The 22,846-nt window shown below is 38.4% G+C and overlaps 1 protein-coding gene across 5 annotated transcripts in view; it reads right to left on the bottom strand.

The window, feature by feature from the left end:
• The window catches only part of NSMCE2 (NSE2 (MMS21) homolog, SMC5-SMC6 complex SUMO ligase), a 226,571-nt gene that overhangs the window by 160,226 nt on the left and 43,499 nt on the right, over positions 1 to 22,846 (bottom strand). For all 5 annotated transcript variants that reach the window (XM_008527514.2, XM_008527511.2, XM_070632040.1 and 2 more), the window contains one exon: positions 14,805 to 14,911. In XM_008527514.2, the coding sequence (XP_008525736.1) occupies positions 14,805 to 14,911 (107 nt within the window). The remainder of the gene's footprint in view (positions 1 to 14,804; positions 14,912 to 22,846) is intronic.

Here is a 22,846-nt window from a genome sequence, read left to right as displayed (position 1 = left end):
ATTTGGGCCTCAGTGGCACAAAGACAGTAATTCAAGTTATAAGCACAGATGTTCTCTCTCAGCAAGAGTGTGCAGTGTGACAAGAGAAAAGAGTCAAAGAGCAGGTAGGAATACCAAGTTTAATGGGTGGAGAGATGAAGTAGGCTCCACCAAGGAGACAACGGAGAGGTGGCCAGAAGCTGGAAGAAAAAACAGATGTGTGTTGTCATGACAGTTAAGGAAATATAACAATTCAGGAAGGAGGGAGTTATCAACGGCAGAGAAGTCAAATAGAGAACAACTGAACAGGAGCCTCTGCATTTTTACTAGGTGTGTAACCTCAGGCAATTCCCACAACTCCGGCAGCCTTAGCTTCCTCATCTACACGACAATGTTATATTACCTATTGTGCTTGGTGGTTGTGAGGAGACATGGTAATGTGTATAAAGTACCTACTACGCTGGTAGACACACTAGGCACTAAAATAATACTCTATTTGTATTACTGCATACCTTATATATGTCAGGAAGGCAGGCCGAGGTAACAAGGAGAACAGGGGTTGAAACCATGATATTACACAGACCCAATGGCCATGGAGGGCAGTGTGCAGTTCAAAAACAAGCAATGGGCAGAAAAGAACTACAGTTTTTTTCCTTTTCTTCCCAATGTTTACTTTCTCCTTCCTTCTAAATACAGTTTATACTGCAGAAATTCCCAAGAGCCCGTCAAGGGGACCTGTTTAAGCATAGCTTAACAGTTACACAAAGAACTGTGTTTTTGCAGCCATTTGTCACAATCACCGCGAGTTGGTGATAACAGACTTCATGTTTTTAACAAGGGCAGCCCGCAAATAAATAAATAAAAGTTCTGTAGAAATTAGATCTATTGATTAGTGATTTCAAAAATTCTTCCAACAGTTTTTGAAATGATAAGCCAGGTAATGTTTATCAAATGAAATATTCTAACTACATGATTAAGGAGACCTTTGAACAACCAAACTGACTTTCAGGTTAGTTTCGACAATGGCATAATGACAGTCACAGAGAAGCTTCCCAGATGGCATTCAACATACACTTTCCTATTAAGGGTTAGGTTCTACCCTTTCTTGCTCTCACCTCCTCAATGATACAGGGGCAGATGGAACTGAGAAAAATCTCTCTAACACTTCCTTTTTTAATGTAAGAAACACTGTGTTTTATAAAAAAGAGCTCCCCTGATCTTTTTTCATATCTAAACTGTTTTCATCCTTCTAGCATAATTTCTTTCATAGCCTCTTTGCTTTAGAATTGACTTTGCGGTTCTTTCAGTGCAACTCTCAATACACAAAGCCTTCGTTCCATTCCCTTCCCTACCTGCTTACTCTGTATTACATCCACCAAAATTCAAGATCCCTAGAAAAGTCCTAACTAATGAAGATTTCAATTTTCTTATACACATTTGGATGCACTTCTCTTTTCTATACAAATTGTTGGTGATAGTAAAGCTTATCTGGCAGTAAAGAGGCATCTTGTTTTAGAATCTAAACAATGAAAGAAGTATTTCTTGCTCCCAGTCTGTGTGAGACTTCGTGTGGAGGAGAGACAGCAGTAGGAGGCATATATATATATATTCTTGGTGTTTTCTATCCTGAAGAAAGCAAAAGACCTGGAAGGAGAATGGGGCAGTGCTAAGTTTCATGGAAGCCCTTTCCTTCTGGGCATTCTGGCCCAGGAAGACCAGCCTTCAGCACCTGAAGTCACTGGGGAGTACCCCAGCTACACGTGGCTGAAGTGAGGGCTGTAAAAGCTTCTCCCCCATGCTCCATGTCTTCCCTGAGTCCTCCAGTCACACCATCCACAAACTAGACGATTTTAACCAAAAGAATGAATTTGCCATTTATGTTGCAATCAAACAGAAAGAGAAAGCTAACTGATTTCTTCCTTCTGTTCTTGCTAAGTATCTATAAGAAAACCTATTTAACACGACCATAAGAACCGAAAAAAATAAGCAAACTATCTATTTTCAGGATACTATATTTTTCTCTAAATCTCTAAGCTAACTTCCAACATTGCTAAGTGCCATGAAGAATCTAGTAAATTCTAGTGTTTGATTTCAAATCCCTTGTCTTTATACTATACCATATATTTACAGCACAGAATGAAGGCAATCCAAGGATATGAGGCTGGATCTTTCCCTCAGTTATCACATCTCACCCAACACAATAAAGACTATGGAATTACTAATGCTCCAACAATTCATTATGCTCCTTATCCTTTACCGGCTCCATTCACTCCAGTCTAGCAGCCTATCAAATTCTCTGATGTTGCCTTCTCTATAATTAATAAGGCTTCCTGATATTTCAAATTACTTCTCACTATTAAAGCTATCAAATTGCTTTTCACTTTCCAATTCACCTCCTGTAAGAAAGGCTTCCTGACTAAATGAAAATTAATTCTATCCATCACTAACCTAATCAAAAAGTCAGCGTACCACAGGAAAGTTAAAATAAACAAAACCAAACCAGTTAGATGCTTCACAGACTATAGAGCACTTTTTAGAATAATTTATATAATTTTATTCTTATTCTTCAACTCAGAGAGATAAAATAACTTCCTTAAACCAAACACCTAGTAAGTGACAGAGCTGAGACTACAGGGTGGCCACCAAGTTTGAAAACTCAGACAATACTATTTCATAATGCAGTGTAATGTTCTATCATTAAGACATTTATTGTGTAGTCACCTACATCTCCAGACCTGGTGGCCACCTGTAAAATCCAGATCTTTTAGCCATAACCTGTTTTCCTTGATTCCCCCACACATTTTACTCTGGAAGTGCTAAAGGCAGCAGCAGTCAATGGAAAATACCATCTAACACTGGGACGGTATTTAAAAATTTATAAGCCAGCTTTCATACTCTGTTTTCCAACTTAATTTCACAACAACCTTGTGTGTGGAGATTAAAAGAGGCAATTAATATTTTCTGAATGCCACTTTGTGAAGCCTCACCTACTGTGAAGACATGAAGGTAAGTACTTTACCTAGAGTATCTCATTTAATCCTTGCAACAGCCCCATCAGGTACTATTATCCTCTTTTTACAGGTAAGGAAACTGAAGATTTAAGATGACAAGTCACTAGCCCAGTGTCACACAGTTAGGCAGAGGAGGAGCAAGGATGAGGGCAGGTCTTCTGATTCCAATTGCGGTATTCTTTCCCCTATCCCAGTGACACATTCTTTACACATTCCATAAAACGCCACATACTGACCACATCACTGCCTTCTTCCATGGAGAGACTTCTCCCTCATTGTTTATAAAAACTGATCATGAACAAATCTGTAGGCTAACCTGGCAAGAAGAAAAAAGTTACTCAACCTGAGTTAACCAAATACAACTTAAGAGTATTGCCTGGCATATAGCAAGCTCTAGAGAAATGTTAGCTAGGCTTACTGTTATAACGGGAAGAACTGAACATTTTAATAAATAGAAACATAAAGTATCTCGTTAAAACTAGAAAAAAAGATTTCTTTTTATTTTACTTCAAACCCCTAAAATTCCTTCATATTCACACCACTGCCACTTTTAAAATATACCACAGACAAAAAGTTCTTAAAGGGTCAATAATACTGGCTCCTCTAAAGTTTTCCTTCTTTCTAATATAACAGTTCCAAATAACAGTATTCTTTTCCTCAAGTAGTTCTTTAATACTACCAGAAGCCCTCTCTTATGCATGTCAAATCAATGTGATGAGTCACTTTTTGTTTAGACTAAATGTCCCAAATCTTTACCTTTGGTAAAATTACAATAAGATATGTGTGAGACCATAAGCATACTTCATAACTGAGATGAGACAAAAGCATTCTTCATCCCAACTGAAAACTACAAGAGAAAGTCAATTCAACAAACTACACCTGTCTTGAGGCATGAAGAGGTCATGAAAGAGCCTTGAATTACACTTCAAAAAACCAAGATTCAAGTCCCACCTCTAGAGACTAACCACGCGACCTGAGCATGTTCCTGAGGCTCAGAGTCCATCATGTCTACCTTACCGAAGGTTACTGTGATCATCCAAGGGGTCAGAGTTCCAAGAGTGCTCGCTCCTCATCCCTTACCTGGGGCAAAGAAAGTTTGTTTCAGACTCTCTTAGTCAAAGGGCCAGGGGACTGGAGTAGAAACTGATGACATTTCCAAATCAAACCATCAACAGCCCTAGGCAAGTATCAACTAACTGGGGAAGCCAGAAGAGAGGTGAATTCACCACCATCCAGACCGAGGTTAAGTCCTCCAGAACATTTTAAACACCAAACTGATACCCATACTCCAATGGGTTTAGAGTTTTACAGGAATTGGATCACCATGAACTGTTATGATTAAATCATTTTAATTGGCAGGCCTGGAAGCCTACCCATCGAATGTTATTTTTATCGGGAATTGTATTCCGTGATTCAATTCAGATATCCAAACACTGGGAATGTACCTTTCCTCCTTCACTCTTCAGTAGTGTGGCCATTCAGATATGAGATGTCAGATGAGGACTGTCAGGATGTAATAATTATATAACCACTTATCTTTTTGGGGGTCACATTCCTATTTTGTAATCTCATTTTTATCTACAATTGCCCAGTGAGGTAGGTAGGATAAAATACATTATTACTCTCATTTTAGAAATGAGGAAGCTCAAGTACAGAAGTTACATGACTTGTCCAAGGTCACAGCCCAGCAGAACAAGGAGTAGAAGCCAGATCTTTTTTCCCAGGCCAACACTCTTAACAACCAAACACCAACTGCTTAGAAAAGGGGGAGAAGGAAGTAAAGGTGATTGTGGTTTATTCAGACTTTCTTTTCAGGCTAATTTTGTCTGGCTTTGTGAATTTTCATTAATTTCCTTCTTCACTCTGGCCTGATGAGTTAGTCACTAAAACCATCAGATCAGAAAGTATAAATTGTTTTAAATTATTTCCTCATTGTTATATATAGATGTTCAACTTTGAGTGTTTCATAATAAAGTGACTCAGGAACTCAGCAAGCCCAGTCTACATTAGTCACTTGTTGAACTGTTACATGAGATTTATGCAAATCTCTCGGGAGGTGGAGGCAGGAGGGGGGACAGAAATAAACACTTACCAAAAAGATGACTAAATTAAAGACAAAAAGTGAATTTAAAACTTACACATTCATCCTTCCAGTTTAAGCTGTGGGATGGGAAAATAACTGTGAGGGAACAAGACACAAGTCACCTATTACCATTTATTCTGGGTTTAGGTGGTTTAGAAGAGTTCACTGATTCAAATCAGCTCGTGGTGGACATTGTTGTGGGAAGAGAAAGAAATTAAAAGTGAAGAGGACAGAACACTAAGACTAGGCCTTCATAGAGTACTTTTACCTCTCAAGTGCTTTCACGGATGCTATCTCATTTTTAAATCAAGAAATCACTCTGAGATAGGTAAGGGCAGATATTACTAAGTTCATTTTGCAAACCTGCTTAAGGTCACATAGCTATTCTGCAGATGGGTGTAGAGGAAAATTCAATAATTAAACTGAACATTAACACCAAACAATTTACTACTGTAATGGGGTCATACACACTCTACATTACAAGGGCAAAACACTTTAACTCTCTATGCTGGTAAAGCAATTCTATCCATTACTATTATAGCAAACGTGGGATAACATATTCTAATTTCATCTATATTATTTATAGGGGCTTTAAGTAATATCTTAAGAATTTCTTCTAAGAAAAAACAGCATAGATGTTCTTGCCGAGGCTTTTTAAAACACAGTATAACCACACCTCATGCATCAAACAATTTCTGACTTTGCAAGAGGGATGCTCTAAACACACCCAGGATTTAGTCCATTTAGAGTTCCTCTTTAGTATTTCATGTGGCATTTTGGGCTTCTGTTTCATGTTGGAGCTAAAATAAACCTCAGGGTGACACAGAGTAACCTGATGAGTACAGACGGTCTGCTCCTTAGTACCAATAACAGTCCAAGAACCACGGACAGCTGAGGCAATGGGAAGGCAGGCATTGAAGTGCATGAGACCCCCGGGTGTCAGTCAAGGGGAACGGAAAAAGCCAGCAAGTCAGGATGTCTGGAAATCAACCATGTGATGCAATCGTATTAAACTATTTTCGGTTATTGTTTCTATTTTTAAGCAACACTGACTTGGACTTTCTAAATATCACTTTCCATTAGAAGATAATTAAATGATTACTTTAAGACAGAATAAAGGATAGAAGAAATAATTATACTAAAACTGTTCATAATGACTGATTGTATTGCTCTAGCCCATGAGAAATGAATATAAGGATTTTCACTATTTTAAAGAATGCTGTATTATGTGACATAAATGTTTCTAAAAAAAAAAAAAAAAAAAAAGCAGCCCAGGAAAGAAAAAATTCAGAAAGCTTCATATCAGGTTGGCCATGACACAAAAGAATGAAAAATAAAGTGTCCGTATTGCCAGAAGCTTCATGCTTTAAGAGAGAAACAGAATAAAAATCAATCCTCCCCACCCTGTCAATGACAGTTCACTGGGCGGGGGCTCCACTTCAGAAGGAAAGAGCGTCTCCTTCCCATCACAACTGAGAACTCACACAGGGCTTGCAAAAGGACAATCCATTTACACTCTTTCTGTCCTTTCACTTGTCAACAATTTAGAGACTGCACATTTGAAATATAGCTGACAATCTGCATATGATGTATCAGAGGAATAAACCCAACACTTTTTTCTCTCCCAATATTTTTTCAAGCGGGTGCTACTAATAAAGTAAACAAAAATTACTTAGAGATGGAAATATAGCTCAATAAATATTTTCTCTGTGCATTCCTGAATTACCGAAGTTCTTCCTTAGTTGTCTGGTTCTTACCTCTAGTATGACCCCCCTTGTCGCCATTAACTAGCACATGTCAAAGGGCACAATCCTTTTCCTGTTGCTACAGACATAAGCAGACTTACTGATCAGGGGATTTCAACCCCAACAGGCCATATGCCATACTGCTCACTGGCCTCTGCACTGCTATGGTCCCCTAGATTCTGCCCAATACTTTCCAGTCACTACACGATGAGCACTACGTTCCCCTAACTCCCCCTTTGCCTCCATTACCAGAAGGCTAAGGAAAGAGGCCCTGCCTTCGACCTCTCAAAGAACATCTCTGGCTGGTCCCAATGGTTTCCTCTACTCTCCAGATTTTAACTCAAAATTCCCTCCCAGAGATCATTTAAATCTGATCAAAGGAAATGACTTCTCCTTTACAGAACTCTCTGGGCAACTTCATAAATTACTACGACAGACCGTTTTAGGTGCTTTCACGCTATCACTTTGCATCATTATCAGAACTATATGACCTATACCATCATGCCCACTTTAAGAAGAAACTGGGCTCAGTTAGAGTGTAGAAAAGGCAGAATTTAAGCAAAGCCTCTTTCCCATTACTCTGAATTTTTTAAGCATGTTTTTATTGTCTCTGTCAAACTATTTCTCTGTTAATATTATTTTATAGCTGTTTTGGGTACACGTGTCAAGAGGCTTTTGTATCTTCATTAGACTAAGCATACTATTGGCACGAACTGAACAACTTAATTATGAGATTAATAAACAAGCAACTGCTTTCAACTCCACCCTTTGAAAATGCATTCATTCTACAGTGACCCTTAACGTTTGGTGATCCATTTCTCGGTTCAATATACTTTCCCCACCTCTCTTCTACTGCCCAAGCCCTCTCGGTGCCCATTAGCACAACTGCTAGATGGTGCGGAAAGGCCTAAATCTCAGTTATGGTGAAAAGTTTGATATGGAAGGAGGCTGGAGTGACCATCGAAAACAAGGGTTTGATGCTATATATGGACTATGCCCAATGTCAGAAATAAGCATAAATTTGCTGTATTAAAGAACATCCACACCATTTAAACCATTCAAGTAATAAGCTGTCAGGACTGCCTGGTGCCACTGAGGCCAAGGTGTTTGATAATCCTATTAGGCACCCTCTCGCCTAACTGGAGTGCTTCGGTGAGCCAGGCCTTTCGAAGGCCTGTATGCCTTTCCTGCCCACACTGCTGCTGTGTCCCTTCTGTCTACTCTGTACTCTCCTCTCTTCCTTTCCTAGAAAACATTTCCTTCTCTCCACTCTCCTGGATCAACACTCCACACAGGGGTCCTGTTTGCTTCAGAGACACCAAGAGCCAAGCAATCACTGCATGTTTTTAAAGACTTTTCCCTCCTCTTTTTCACTGTTGGAATAACACATAGTCTTTTCAGAGGGCTGGCCCTTTCTTGATTTTCTACAAAGAATCATCTCTTGGGCCCACTGCAGATCAGGAGTTTGATGTCTCCCCAGTTCCGTGGATACCATAAAAATACTAGCACAAACTGCTGGATCCATCTCTTAGCCTCCAATGTAGGATAAGGGGGTGGAGACTATAGAAGTATTTCCCAAAGTACGTTTGTTCTGTAGAGTCCTTCGCCCAAAGAGGTTTTCTAATTAAATAAGTTTAAGAAATGACCAAATACACCTCCTTTGGAGAAGCTCAATGCATAAAAGCGTATTAAAGGGTTTGGAGTCTTTAAGGAAATTCTTTTAATCAAGCATTCCTCAAACTTATTTGACCACAAAATCCTTTTTCCCTATTATACTTATTCACATCCTGATTAATTTATTATGGAGCAGACTTTTGAAAATGCTGTACTGGAGGCACATTAAGGCCTGGAAGAATGTAAACGTTTCATAATCCTGAATAAAATCCAACACCTAATACCTACAAAACACTAGGATGGATTTCTATAAACTAACCATGAAAATCAGTCTCAATATAGACCAGAATGTTCACCTATTAGCAGCTACTTTACTTGGTAAACTAAGAGATTTATATCTAGATTCTTTCCTATAGAGGCAACTCAATTTGTGAAATACTATATCCAGGCCTAAGTCTCTGTGTATTAGACAAAATGCTACCAAACACAACCTTAATTTAGGAATAACTGCAGACAGAGCTCTAAAGTACTGGAATAGAAGTTAATTAGCAGTAATTATAGAAACAAACACATTCTGGGGCCAAGTAGCTGAAGAGTGAATACCTCAAGTCAACTATTTTTTTTTCCGGTTAATTTCCACACCTGGGCAAGATTCCTATAGAGAAAAGCTCATATATGGAGCATGTGGAAACTTTTGACAAGAAAGGTGTTAAGAGACCACACACCACTCTGGGGTGTCAAATGTGGGGGTCAGGGAGTGGAGAAGAGGGTATTCTCCAGTACTTTCCCATTTGGTTCCAAGAGATCTTCACTAATCCCACTGTCATCTCTCACTTTCTTGCCATTCTGCTGACAACAGTAATTTCCCTCATGCCCATCAATCTCTGTCCTCGAATTTTATAACCCCCAAACTAATTTCCCCTCCTTCTTTTGTCAATGATTCACAATGTGGGGCACATTCTTACATTCAGTCAGTTGATGATCATAGCCAATAAATTACATCCTCTGGCCTGAAACTTCCTTCAGATACTATAAATTATTAGCCTTAGAGCGAGAAATGCTCCCCAAATCTGGTTTAACTAAAACGGTAACTCCCAAGTTGTAAGATACCTCATAAGATTTCACGCTAAAGAAGTGGATGTTAAGGTAACTTTAAAATAAAGATTTACAAAAGGCAAAGCTTACCAGTTGATGAAGGGTGAAGGGTGAGGAAGTATAGGGAAGTGATATTTCAAAAACATTCTAAACTAGTTGCATAATGACGAGGCTGAGGTAAGCTATACCTTTGACCCACCTCGTTCTTTTATTATATCTAAGATTGTGTTGGTTTCAACAGCTTATGTGAAGTATATTTTCACTTTTCTAACTCTCAACATATTAGTTTTAAAAGGCAGATTCAATGTTCAGGTTAGCTTATCAAGCAAAAATCACAGTACACAGGGCATATCCCTGAACGGATTTATAAGAAGCAACACAAGTAAACCAATCTGGCCCCTAATTGCTCCTGTTAGGTTAAGAAGAAAAATACTCTCCCTCCTGAGGCTTTTGGTAGGAATTGCTATAAAACGCAGACAAAAAAAACCAAAAACAAGTATGCGGCAGCAATTCGATTTAAATGCTTTAAAATCTTATACAATCTGTAAGATGCACGTAGCACAAAAGAGAGCAGCAAAGTGAAGAAAATATAAATATTTGGATTTTCCAATAAATTAACATGCTGAAGCAGCACATACTAAAAGAACAACATACAGGTAAAGTCTGACAATTCTTTTAAGATTCAAAGTTTGTTAAAGTAAAATTACACAATTAAGTATCATGATGAAAAAATAAACACCAAAGTATAATGTGAATCTCAAGCTTTAGTTACTTTTGCTAAACTCTAGGACTAGACTGCTCATTAAAAAGCAGAGAGGATGTATATTTTATCACTGACTGCTAATAATATGTGAAACTAATATGAGCCTGTTAGCCCATTTATCATTTAGCTTCATGGTGCCCATCCTTCCTCACTATGAGACTTAAGGTTATGAAAAAGTTGCAAGGACCATCCTCATGACAGTGGTTGAACTCTTTATCATCTCTTATTTGAAAAAACACGTTACTGGGAAATGGATTTGAGGATTCCTTGAACTGAACTGGTGCCCACTCTCTGGAATCTGAAGCCCACAGGATGAGACTACACGTTTTATTTTAAACAATCACATAAACACAGAATCAGAAATATACAGTATTACCATTGTTTATTCAATACATGATAAAAAGTCTCGTTTTAAGAGGGATAACTCCTGTTTAACTAATGAAGTGACTTGAGAAGCAGAATATCAGTAATGACGTTATTCTTAAATTAACTACTGCCTTGACTTGCATTACTAAGCACAGTTCCTGGCACATAGTAGGCACTCTACTATCTGTGAACAAATGAATCATTGACCAACCTGAGGTGGGTTACTCAAGTACTCTATATACTTTAAACTTTCTATATATAAAAGTAGGCTTTCTCTGGCCTAATTTTCTCAAATTAAGTCTTTGAGTGATCAAGGCATCCTGAAACTCTGACATCAAGACAATCAGAAAAAACATGCTTCCATTTCATGCAAAAGTCACATAAACACATAAGTTAGATATTTTGATTCCCATGTTGAGGATCATTTGACTTTCATCTTAGATTAAATTTCATTTCCTCAGGAGGGAGTCCCCCAACTCCCAGCAGATATTATGCCCCCTGAGTTATTAACTCTCCTTGAACACTTTATTTTCCCTTTGTAGCACACACCACAACAGTCATTAACTAACATCCATATTGCTCTGTTAAATGCTTGCCTCCACCTCTAGATTTCAGAGGACATCTTGAAGGTGAGGCTCATGTGGGCTTTGCTGATTGACCTCCTCTGTCTTGCACCTAGAAGTACCTGGCACACAGATGTTTAGTAAATATTTCTTCAATGAACGTTTGAGAACAAAAAGCCAGCCAATGGTGCCTCTTCAATATATTCAAATAATAAAAGCTTAGATATCAAGGGAAGAAACATTAGGTCATCAAAAGTCTAATGTTCAGAACTTCACTCTGTTCTCAAGAAGAAACTGAGAAAAGTTTTTCCCTGGCAGTAACGGTGATAGAAGAAGTGACTGGACCACAGTATATCTGTGCGCCATTTTACAGCTTTCAAAACACTTTCATCACATGTATAGTCTCATGACTCAAAGTCTCCAAAGACCTCATACAGAACTCTCTGGAGCTCCACATGAATGTTTTAAGGAGCTGAGACAAGTATATAACCCATTTATCCTGAAAGTTTTTATAAATGACTTATCTGGGAATCTTTCAGTGTTCACTGTATAATACTCCCTCTACAGCCTAGCTGGAGAAAAGTCCTAATTTTTTTTTAAGTTTCAGAGCACTGAAATAAATACTGATTCCAAATAAAATCTTCAGGCATTGTAGAATATAGTAGCTCTATTTTCTCAAAGAACAAAGACAGGCGATCTGAGAGCTTCTGCTGGATGCCAGAAGGATCTCCCAGGGATTGTTGGTAAACTGACCCACACCTCTAAGGTTCCAAAGTAAACTTATTAAATCTTCTCATAGGTATATAGCCTTCAGAATTCTATGAAGGTGAGAGTAGGAGACAGACATCTATTTAAATAATAAACTCTAATGCTCTTTGATGATTAAAAAATTGTTTTAACTCATTGTGACTATATGAAAATTCATAAATAGAAAGACCACAGGGTGGATCAGAATCTGGGCAAATGATATAGTAACGCAAATACTGTAGCTCTTAAAAGTTTATGACAGACTGGAAGTTAAATGGGACCCATATGGGTTCCTATTATCTGTATTCTTTCCTAATTATCTGACTTAAAACAATTTCTTTGTTTTAGAAATCATGAACACTTCACATTGTAACTTAACTAGCTTACGTCTAATCCTATATGATTCTTGAATTCCAGGGTAGGACAGGTCAAAGCCAATAAAAGTTTAATTTCAAAGCCTTGTTGCAATAAAGTGAGCAAAGCAAAGTACTTGCTTTTAGGAAAGATCTTGTCCAACCTTTCTAACGAATATGTTTGGAAATCTGAGTTTACAATAACATTTTATCTTATACCTCCATCAAATTTGATGAATGTCAAATTGTATCACAGTATCTAATCTGATTCACATAATAACCTTGTGAAATAGGCAGGCCAAGAATTTCACAGATGAAGAACATGAGGTTGCAACAGGTTATATTTCTTGACCCAGGATCATAACTTAGAAAGTGGAGGAACTAGAGTTGGAAGCATTTCTGACTCCTAGACCATTGCTATTTCTACAGAACTACGGTATCCTGGCCCCTCTCGAGCTGCTGTTCATGCTTTATCCCTCACCAAAACAAGCATTAAGATAGCAGCATCCATAACTTCAGTATGTAAAGAGTATATAGTATATAAAGAGTGTAAAACATTTCCCTCAAAATAATGGTCATATCCTTACTATGTCCCCATAAGGTTTTAGGTCTTAGATACCTTCTAAAATTATGACCTACCATTCTTGGTCTTGTATCAATCTTATATAGGGAGCACAACTTTGCATCAGAAAGGAAAATAAACATATTTTCTCCTCTTATAAAAGACCAGGAATCTTCCTGACAAGCACCAGAATCACTAAATCAGGTTGTTCCATAGTCTACTGTGAGGTTAGGGCTGAAAAACGGGATAAAACTTAAAGTATACTTCTTCCTATTTAGTAGGGTGAGGGTAATAGATGAGGCCTCAAGATCAAAGAAATGCTGTTAACTACTGAATGTGGGTAAGGGTGAGGGTTTGTCTTTGACTTTTTTTAATGAGTGATTCAGTTTTTTGAAAGGGGAAGAGTTCAACTCTTCATATAAAAATACCTTAAGTATCTGTGAATCCTAGAGTTTCATAGAAAAAAAAAATCCACATTAAGTTCTTTAACTTCCAAAATCTGGTTTTCTTATCTATAATGTACACTGTGCTGTTACATTTGCACAACATCAAAGTTAAAGATAGAAAGGGCTATCAAATATCCTCCCAAGAACGTAAGGGTCAAAGCAGGATGGATCTATGTAATAGGCCTAACTCTGGTCTTTGGTAGCAAATACACTTTACTCTATAAAGTCAGCTTTGTTCTTTTAAGTCAGTGGTTTTCAACTCTGGATACATATTAGAATGAGTTTTTAAAAATGTTGGGGCCCCAATCCTGCTCCAGACAAAAGAAATCAGAATCTCTCCAGTGTAGGGATTGGCTGATTCTAGGCGTCAGCTGGAGTTGAAACCCTCTGGTCTAAGCGCTTTGTCAGCCAGTTTCAAATGTTTCAACATGATGACATTTTCATATTTTCCCATGAAAGAAACAGCCACACTACCAAGACTAAAAGTCACAATGGTTAGAAATATCAGAATTCTACAAGTTGAATGAGTTTATCACTTGGATATAAGCAGACATTCTTAAGTTAGTCACAAATACTAATCATTAAAAAAAATTTTTTAAGAAAAAAAACAGGAAAACTTCATATAACCATGAACATATAACTGTGTAATACTCTTTTAAGTATGGCTTAAGTATTAAACCATATTTAAAAATTTTCTTCCACTGAATAGTAGCCAATCTTGTAAAATATTTGATTTTTGGAATTTTCCCATAGATATAAGTAGAAAAGGCAAATAAAGAAACCAGAAGTACAAGACATCGTATTACACAGGTATATGAAATCAGTTCAAAAGGGAGTTTCCATTGCTCAGAGGACAAAGGACTTCTCAGAAACATTACTGCAATCATATTGCTCATTTCTTACTCAACATGGTACTGCTGAAAAGGATGTCGCTATGTTCCCACCTTAACTGCCTTATGCGTTGTTCCTGTGACAGCTGGAGTCAACAAAGATAAGTTTGCCTTCTGGAAAAACCAAAATGCCAACCTTCTTATTTTTTAAACTTGCTCTAAAACTCTTCTACATTATCTGATTCTATGAATTTTGCAACAGCTGCACATTAGTTAAAGCGGGAGAATGAGTTACTAAACCTGGTCTAAATTGTAGGCTTAAGCAAATATAACAATAAAAACAAGTTCTATGCAATTTTTAGCATTTTAAAAAAATCTACTCATACTCGAAGGAGGCTTAGACTAAAAACTGAGACCAAAAAAAACGTAAGAAAATCTAAAATAAATGTAATATCCTAATTAGTGGGTAGCTGGGAAAATATTTAAGATTCCTATTGTATGAACTTTCTGATTAAGAAGAAATTAATAGGTGCTACAGTAAGGATGAAAAAAATATTAAAGGTTAGAGAATAATTTTGACTTTGTGTTTCTATTTCTAGGTCACTGAGTTGTAACCAAATATAAACAGGAGAGAGGTATAAACTTACATGATTTATCGCAGACTGAACAGCCTTTACATAATGGTTTAGTTCTCGATCCATTATAGCAAATTCGACCATTGCCTTGTCCATACTGTATTCACTACTCACTTCAGCTGAAAGGAAAAGAAAGCAACTATGATTTTCCACTTCAAAGGACATGTTGGGAAAAAGTTGCACCAATACAATCCCTATCAGTCAATGGTCTAAATGGTTTTGTAAAGATACTACATATTTTAAAAAACTTTCTCAATATACGCCTGCTTCATTCAAAACTCTGAGAATCACCCAGTAGAAGGCCCAAAGGTAGAAAGGAAGCCTCAGACTCAGGGGTTCCACGCTGTGCCACTTGCATGATCTTCAATCAGTCACTCACTACACTTCTCTCAGCCTCAGTTCCCTCACCTGTTAAAGTGGCCCCATTATATATCTACACAAGAACCTCGCAGGATGGTTAAAGATCAAATAAGGAAGACCTCTACTTCTAGTAACAGTAGGTTGGGTTACGTGGACCAATTCTCCTACTGAAAACAACTAAAACAACTGGATAAAGCAAAAAAAAGAAGACATCTCCTTAAAAATAAGATAGTAAGAAACAACCAGGGCAAAATTAGGGGAAACCAAAAACAAAGAAGCAGAGCACAGAACACCAAAGTCACATACCCTCCCCAAGTAAGCTGGGTCCCCCCCAACTCCTCAGAATAAAGATGAACCGGAAGTAATCCCACCCTGCTCCTCTGGACTGCAGGGAGGTTGGCCTTGGCCACTGAGCACACGGGGAAAGAGAGAGAAAAAACAAAGCTCTTTGCAGCCTGGGTTCCCCTCACCTGAGTGGTCTGAGAACCTAAGCTCTGATCATGGTTGTGAGGTGGTGTCACACTGAAACTACCCACAGGTACTCCCTCTGGAGAAGACACTTTCATCCTAGGCCTCAAATAATCCTACAAATAACCATTGAGGATAATGATCAGATTACCAGGGGAGAAACATAAAACAAAAATAAAAACAAGGAAAAAATCTTACAAACCCCCCAAAAACAAGCCACCAAGAATAAGAATCAGCAGAAACAGATCCACAAATGTTTCAGATATTGGAATTATCTATCAATTGGAGTATGAAACAACCATGCTTACTATGTTTAAAAAATCTTAAAAGTGCTTTCACATTGTTTTTCAAGCTTTAAACATATAATTCAGTAGATTAGGAAAAGATGGGGAACACAGGATAATAAAAACTCAAACATTAAAAAAGACGAATGAAAAAATAAAGCTAAGTTACTTAAATCACATTTGGGAATGCACATACTCAAAGACTCTTCATTCAAATACCTTAAATCAGACAAATGTCAATACTTCTTGTCTACTCTGAAGAACAATAAGACAGATCATCCAAAAGTCATGAAATAATGTAAAATCCACTTACATTTTAAAATGATTTTCCTAGACTTAAAATTACGCTTTAATTTTACAATAGTCAGTTCTAAGTACCTGCCATAAAATACCCGCTGGGTTAACCTGCTTCTGGTAGACTACCTCTTAGCTTGTACCATCCAGATTTCACAGAATGTACGTGTTATCTCCATACAAGTTTTTTTGAGGCAGGGAGAGAGGCAGTGTTTTCACAAAAGAAAAATTTTATTTACATTCCTAAAATTAAATACAACATTTTAAACAAAATGGTGTGTGAGAAAGATCTCAAGTCATATTCCAAATAAAACTGTTAGACTGTCAATCACAGGTCAACGTTTTGAAAATGTCCAAACATCAACAAGGAAGATGTGTTGTTTAGGTGTTGCTGATACCAACGTGTATCTGTTGCTACATATACAATAACTGTTTGTTAAAAATCAGATTAATTGCTTAATGATCAGGAAGAGAATTTTAAACAATTTGTATCCTAACACGACGGTTTGTGACACATATAGGCATTTTACTGTATTTAGTTACATTTTAGTAAATTAGTTAAGGGTTGTGGGTTGACCTGTAATTTACTTTAATTTATTCCATTTAAAATAATACAAAACAGACTCCTGGCTTCACACAAGTCTTATCTAGTTAAAAGAAATTACGGTGGTTTTTTTTTCTTTTCTTAATGGAATCAGTATATTTTATCGATATTAAATTCTGATACTGGGACCAGTCAAAGAAGTGGGTAAAGCTGGTACTCTAAGCAAAGACTAAGAGCATAAACTGCTTTTTCAAAAATCTAATAATAGAGGCATCTTCAAACTCAACAGAAACCCAGTGAAAGATCTATGGAGTGCAAAATCTTTGAAAGTATACGAAATGAAAGTTTGTCAGGGGCTTAAATCAGTGAGAATTGATATAATGTTGGCAACTTCACTCTGGGATTAAATGAGGTAATTTTTGAAAGCACTTAGAAATGTGCGTTTGACATTAAAAATGCTACGAAAGGGTTTGCAAAATAAAATAAATAAGATGATGGTTCTCATTATCAAGGTCCCATGGATGCTAGTAAGACTTGAACCTATGATAGTAATTTCAAATACAAGGCTAAGGAGACCTTCCCTGCAAAGGATAAAATGCGTGAGGGATGGGTCAGTGTTTGATGGCACGAAGCCTAAGGGAAGAATCTTTGGAGGCCAAGTGTGGCTTACGTGCAGCCTCAGCTAAGGCTCCTGGGCCTAAGAATGCTGGGACAAGCTAAAGAACCTAAGTGATGAATAGTGCAGCCTGAGGCAACGACTGGAAAACACCGCAAGAGATCAGGAAGCCGGTCCTGAAAACAACTGAGAATCACACCATACCTGGAAGTGATGCCCAGTCAGGTAACTTCAGGCTAAAGTCAGTGTCTTGGTCTGCAAAAGGGAACAGAGACCCTAGACAAGAACTAGACGAGACTCCCATAATGGAATCTGGAAGAGAGGCATGACTACATCCATTTCAAGTAGCAACCTACCACAGCTATTTTAGGATTACTTTTATGATTCTTTTTATTCTTGTTATTCCTTATTTCTCTTATTATTGCAATAATAACTTCTTTTTAAAAATGTTATTTGTGTTCATATTCCAGAAACACCAGGCTAGGAAAGGCGTAGGGGATCTGTGTCTTGTTCCTCTAAAGAATGGAGGTGGGGAAAGAAGAGCAGAGTGTTGCATGAAAAAGGCCAAATAAATCCGCGAAGAACCTCTGGCGGGGGGGGGGGGGGGGGGGGGTGCGTGGGGCAGGGTAAACACACAAACAGGGAGTTGGCTGTTGACTACAAGTGGCTGGGGGTAATGGGTGGCTATGGAGGGACTGCCAGCCAGAGGTTCCCCACTATAATCCCACTATCAAAATTCTCCCACTCCTACAGTGAAACCCTTCCTCAAAATCCACACCAACCAAATCCTACTCATCCTTCAAGGGCTGAGCTTAGGCACCAGCTGCTTTCAAACTATACCAGCTTAGATCTCACTTAATTTATCTTAACAACTATACTTGATACTTTGGGACTTTTAACCATAAACAATCTTGTCTTCTTATATGCATATATCTCATTTCTCCAAACAGATTTTAATCCATTTGAGGGCAAGAATGATGCCTTAGTGCTCGAGAGCCAACAAAGAATGACAGCAACTATTCCTTCAATATTCTTATATGGTCATTATTTAATAAGTTTGAAAATTAAACTTTCACCAAACTATAAATTGTCCTGCCTCAGATATTCAACTGAATTAAAATATGAAGAAGACGTATGATATAAGCTTATTTGCATATTCTATTTTCATTGTGATCTTTCCATAGGAAAAAGACTGGCACCAGCACTGCTGGGAGGAGGGAGGCACAGAATCACACAAATTGTCACTGGCTAATTGCCCCGAGGAACTCAAGGGTGGGTTTGGAAGCTTTTAACTGTTTTTCCAAATTGTTTTTGTTTCCTTTTGTTAAGGAGATGCAATCACCAACCTCCCTGAACCAGCCCAAGCTTCACCACAAGAGGATGCCTATGACCTTCACCTTATTTCTAATGCTAAGATCTCTCCAGGAGGCACTTAGGCATTCTTACTCGTGGAAGCATGTTTTGCAGTTGAGCCTGCACAAGAGAATACTCACCTCTCCTTTTGAATATTCATTACCCATCCAAAATAAAACGCCCCTGATTCCCTTTGTTGGGGCCACCATGACTCTGGAAATGATTCCTCATGGTCCCCTATTTGCTGCAAATATACTTTACTTTGTGAGACAACTAGTTCTGGTGGAGAGTCTGATTTAACTTACCAGGAGGGAACCCACTTCCGTTCAGTAATAAAAGGATGTTAAAATTCACAGAATGACAATTCCAGAGAGGAAAATACTACTGTACCACACCTCTGCAAGCCTGGCATTAGAGAAGATTGGTGCAGATGATAAAGCATGGAAAGTAATGACAATAAAAAAAATACATATAATAATAGCAGCTGTAGCTAACAATTAGTAAGCATTTTATCGTGTGCCAAGACTGTACCGAGCATACCACATTTACATTAAACTCACAGCAACATTAAGAGATAGGTAGTTTTACCCCCACTTTACATATTAGAAAACTGAAGCACTAAGTAGTTCAAGGAATTTGCTCGAAGAAATAAAGGTAGTGAGTGGCAGAGCAAGGCCTCCAACTCAGGCTTCCAAGCTGCAAAGTTTGTACACTTGCCAACCTGTGCTAAAAGGGGCTTAAACACGAGAACGACAAGCACCTCCAACTCCTCCATGAATATCCAGGGAACCAACCCTCATGGGGGAGAAAATCCGTTTCAGGTAGGACACTGGCCAACACCAGTCAAATGCTATTAGGCTTGGTCCTGGAAAAGCTTTTCCAAATTCCTTAAGTAGAAGACACCGACAACGAAAAGAAAATGATTTGGCCCGTTTAGAAGACTACTAAATTTTAATGTTGGTGAAGAGAGTGACCATTCACATCAGCAAGGCTAACTGGAGGGGCTATAAAAGCAACCAAGTCACTGAATGCTAGAATAACTAAGCTCTAGCTGCTGAGAAGTCAAAGCTGCACTAGATCGAGAGCACCAGCAGCAACCGAGAAGGAAGCAGCAGGCACGCAAGGGCAGCAGGAGAGAGACGTTTAAGGGGAAGGGAAGAGTCCTGGAAGGATGCACACTACGGAGATACTTCTGAGTGGAGCCCAGTGCCAAAATCATTTCTATTATCCATGCTTTTGACTGCCCTTCCCCGGCCAAGCATGCCCTGGGGAGTCTAGGAAGATTCGCATTTCCTTGATGTGCCATTCGATAAGCATTTATTATAATCAACCCTTGCTTGTGTTAATCCAATGAACCTAAGTGATATATTGGAACATTCATTTACAAGCCAATAAATACATGGAGCTCGTGGAGACCTGTGTAACCCATCTGGCACACTAATTAAGAAACTGTTCCAAGAAGTCAGTACAACAACCAGCTGCAATATGTCCCCCCACTCCCACCCTAGCAAATCAAGTCCAGAGGGCACAGATAATTTCTGATTCACATCACAGAATTATAACTGTTTCTGTAAGTATGCCAGTCCCAGAGCTGTCCTCCTACAAATCGGTGTGTCTGTACCCAGGGACCCCGGTCAGCACTATCCCAAACACTATGGACTGCTAATAGAACCCGAAGAACGTTTAAGTGTTATTTAGACCACGACGGGCCATAGAACTAAACCTATTCTTCAAAGATGGTTTTGGTTTCATTTTGTTTTTTCCGCTTCAGTGCCAAAGCCTAGAAAAATACAGAATGCTAATCACGGAAGGAGGGCTTCTCTTTAGACCAAAGTGCTCTGATATTTATACAATATAAAAAGTACCTGAATGGATGCAGTTGGCCTGCATATGATTTCCCTAAAGTCCAACACACCTATAATTAGGCAATCTAAGCAGCCACACTATTCATTAGACACGTCATCTGTTACTCAAAGTCAAAACGCACTAACAGAAATATTCTCACTACCAGTATTCTCTCTTTTTGAAGTGTTGCATAGGCACTAAAGTTACATGATCAGTAGGACACTACGCAGAAATGGAATATTTAGTATTGCAATCAAATTAAACTTAAAACAAAATTTATGAGACTCCAATGAGAGGAAGATGATAGCTGAGGTAGGAACAAATATGAAAGCAAAATGATTACCAGTATAAAAACTAAAAATCAATACAAGTTGTCTTTAATGTGAAAGACTGAAGCAAAATGAGGGAGAAGAGCTAAGTCTGAGACAGGAGAGAAAGAGAGGAGATACACTAGGTATTTTTACAGATGCAGGCAGACTCATATAAGACAAATTCCAGGTCCTCTGTGGTTAAAAGGTGTAGGTAGTAGGCCTGTAGCATATGGTAATTCTTATGTGGCACAGTACGGACTCATGAGAGTTTATTCAGGGTGAGTTCCAAGATTGTTTAGGGTCTATTCATACTTATTTGTTCAGTATAATGCCATTTTCTGGGCCACAGGTTAAAAATGGGGGAGCAGGAGATTCTTTATCTCCGATAGATTTCTTTATCTTGGCAGATTCTTTATCTTATCTTTCCCAAGTCCAGGTGGGCATGGTCAATAGACCAGTCAAGGCTTTGTTTCAGACCAGCAACCAGTTCAGTGAGAATGGAGGGTTAGTGATGCACCTAAGAGATGCAGCTTCTTGACCAACTATTCTAAATAAGGTCCCTCCCAAGCCACAGCTGTACCATAGCTGCAGCCTAAGGCATGCACTAGAGAGAAATAAACTCCCTTCCCCGAGGCCTAGCCCTGAGGTTTGGGAAGCACAGCTGAAACAGGTCCAGGAGCACACAGTACCCAGAGCCAAATAAGTTCCCTCATCATCCCTCAGGTCTTCACTAGAACTGCCTTCAGTGAAACAGACATGAAAATGAAGACACCTACTCTTCCTTCTCCCTGGCACGTCGGAACACATCTCTGTGCTACCTCTCTACACTACCAGATGTCTTTTTGCTTTGCTCTGCTGTTCCCTGTGATTTTAGCCACAAGGTCCTTTTCCAGACTCCTCCCTAATCTCCAGAATAGGACCAAATGCTTCCTGCCTTATAGGTCCATAAAACTACTTTACCTTTGCAACTAGGACATATGTGCATGTGTGTGTTAGGGAGACACATCCTCAAGACAAACTTCACCCACTGAGCCCTTCCAACTTTTTGTCCCTAATTCAATTGCACAGTTTTGCTCATGGCCAAGTTGTTTCCTGAAATTCTGTCCTAAACAAATAAAAATGGCAGCATCAGGTGTTTTTTATTCTACAAAGTCATGTGCAGGCATGTCTGAACAGGAACAATGCCAGTTATATACAGTTGATTAAATTCAACTCCATGCATTTTATTAGTCAAACACCAGACTAAGACAAAGCAGCCATTTAGTGTTCATATGGGGTTGCAGACTCCAATTCAACATGAATCATACACTCAGAAGGATCTGATAAATATTCACTGCCATAAAGTATACGTGTCCCTTTTGGCAAAGAAGGAGGAAAGGATAGGAGGCAGGGACTCGCCTGATTGTATTTTGAATTTCCTAAAACAGATGGGACATGTGGTAGGGGGATTTTATTTCTGAAACAGAGAATAAATATTTCCCAATCTCTTCAAACTAAAACTTGATTCTTTTATATTTTGTAAACAAGAAGTGTCTTCTTTTTGGGCAAACTCAAATAAATGACAGTATACACTATACTGCCTTTCTCTCCCTCTGCAAAAAAAAACCCCTTCCTCTCTTAAAACACAGCTCCAACTATCTCTAGCAACATACATTACACACACACGTACCTCTACGAGTGGGTGTGTGTCTATGTTTTCCCTGGCAGCCTAGTATTAAGCAATCACTATATATTCATCAGGAGTCGAATTTAATGACTTACTCACTGCTTGCGCGATATTTAATAGAAACTTGGTTACTTCGCACTACAGTGTACTTCAGTCATAATTATTCCTCCACACAGATATTCATGTGGTAAAATTAAAACTGAATCCACATTAGAAACTGCCTCCCACCAGAAATAAGTGGAGAGTGTAACATCTATGACACCAGCTATTAAGCAACTGGTTCTTTTACAAACACAGTGAATATGGGGGGGAA

The sequence above is a fragment of the Equus przewalskii genome, chromosome 8 (assembly GCF_037783145.1).
Source record: "Equus przewalskii isolate Varuska chromosome 8, EquPr2, whole genome shotgun sequence".
In the NCBI taxonomy this organism is placed as follows: Eukaryota; Metazoa; Chordata; class Mammalia; order Perissodactyla; family Equidae; genus Equus; species Equus przewalskii.
The sequence above is the reverse complement of the archived record's forward strand: the minus strand, read 5'-3'. Positions and strand labels throughout refer to the sequence as shown.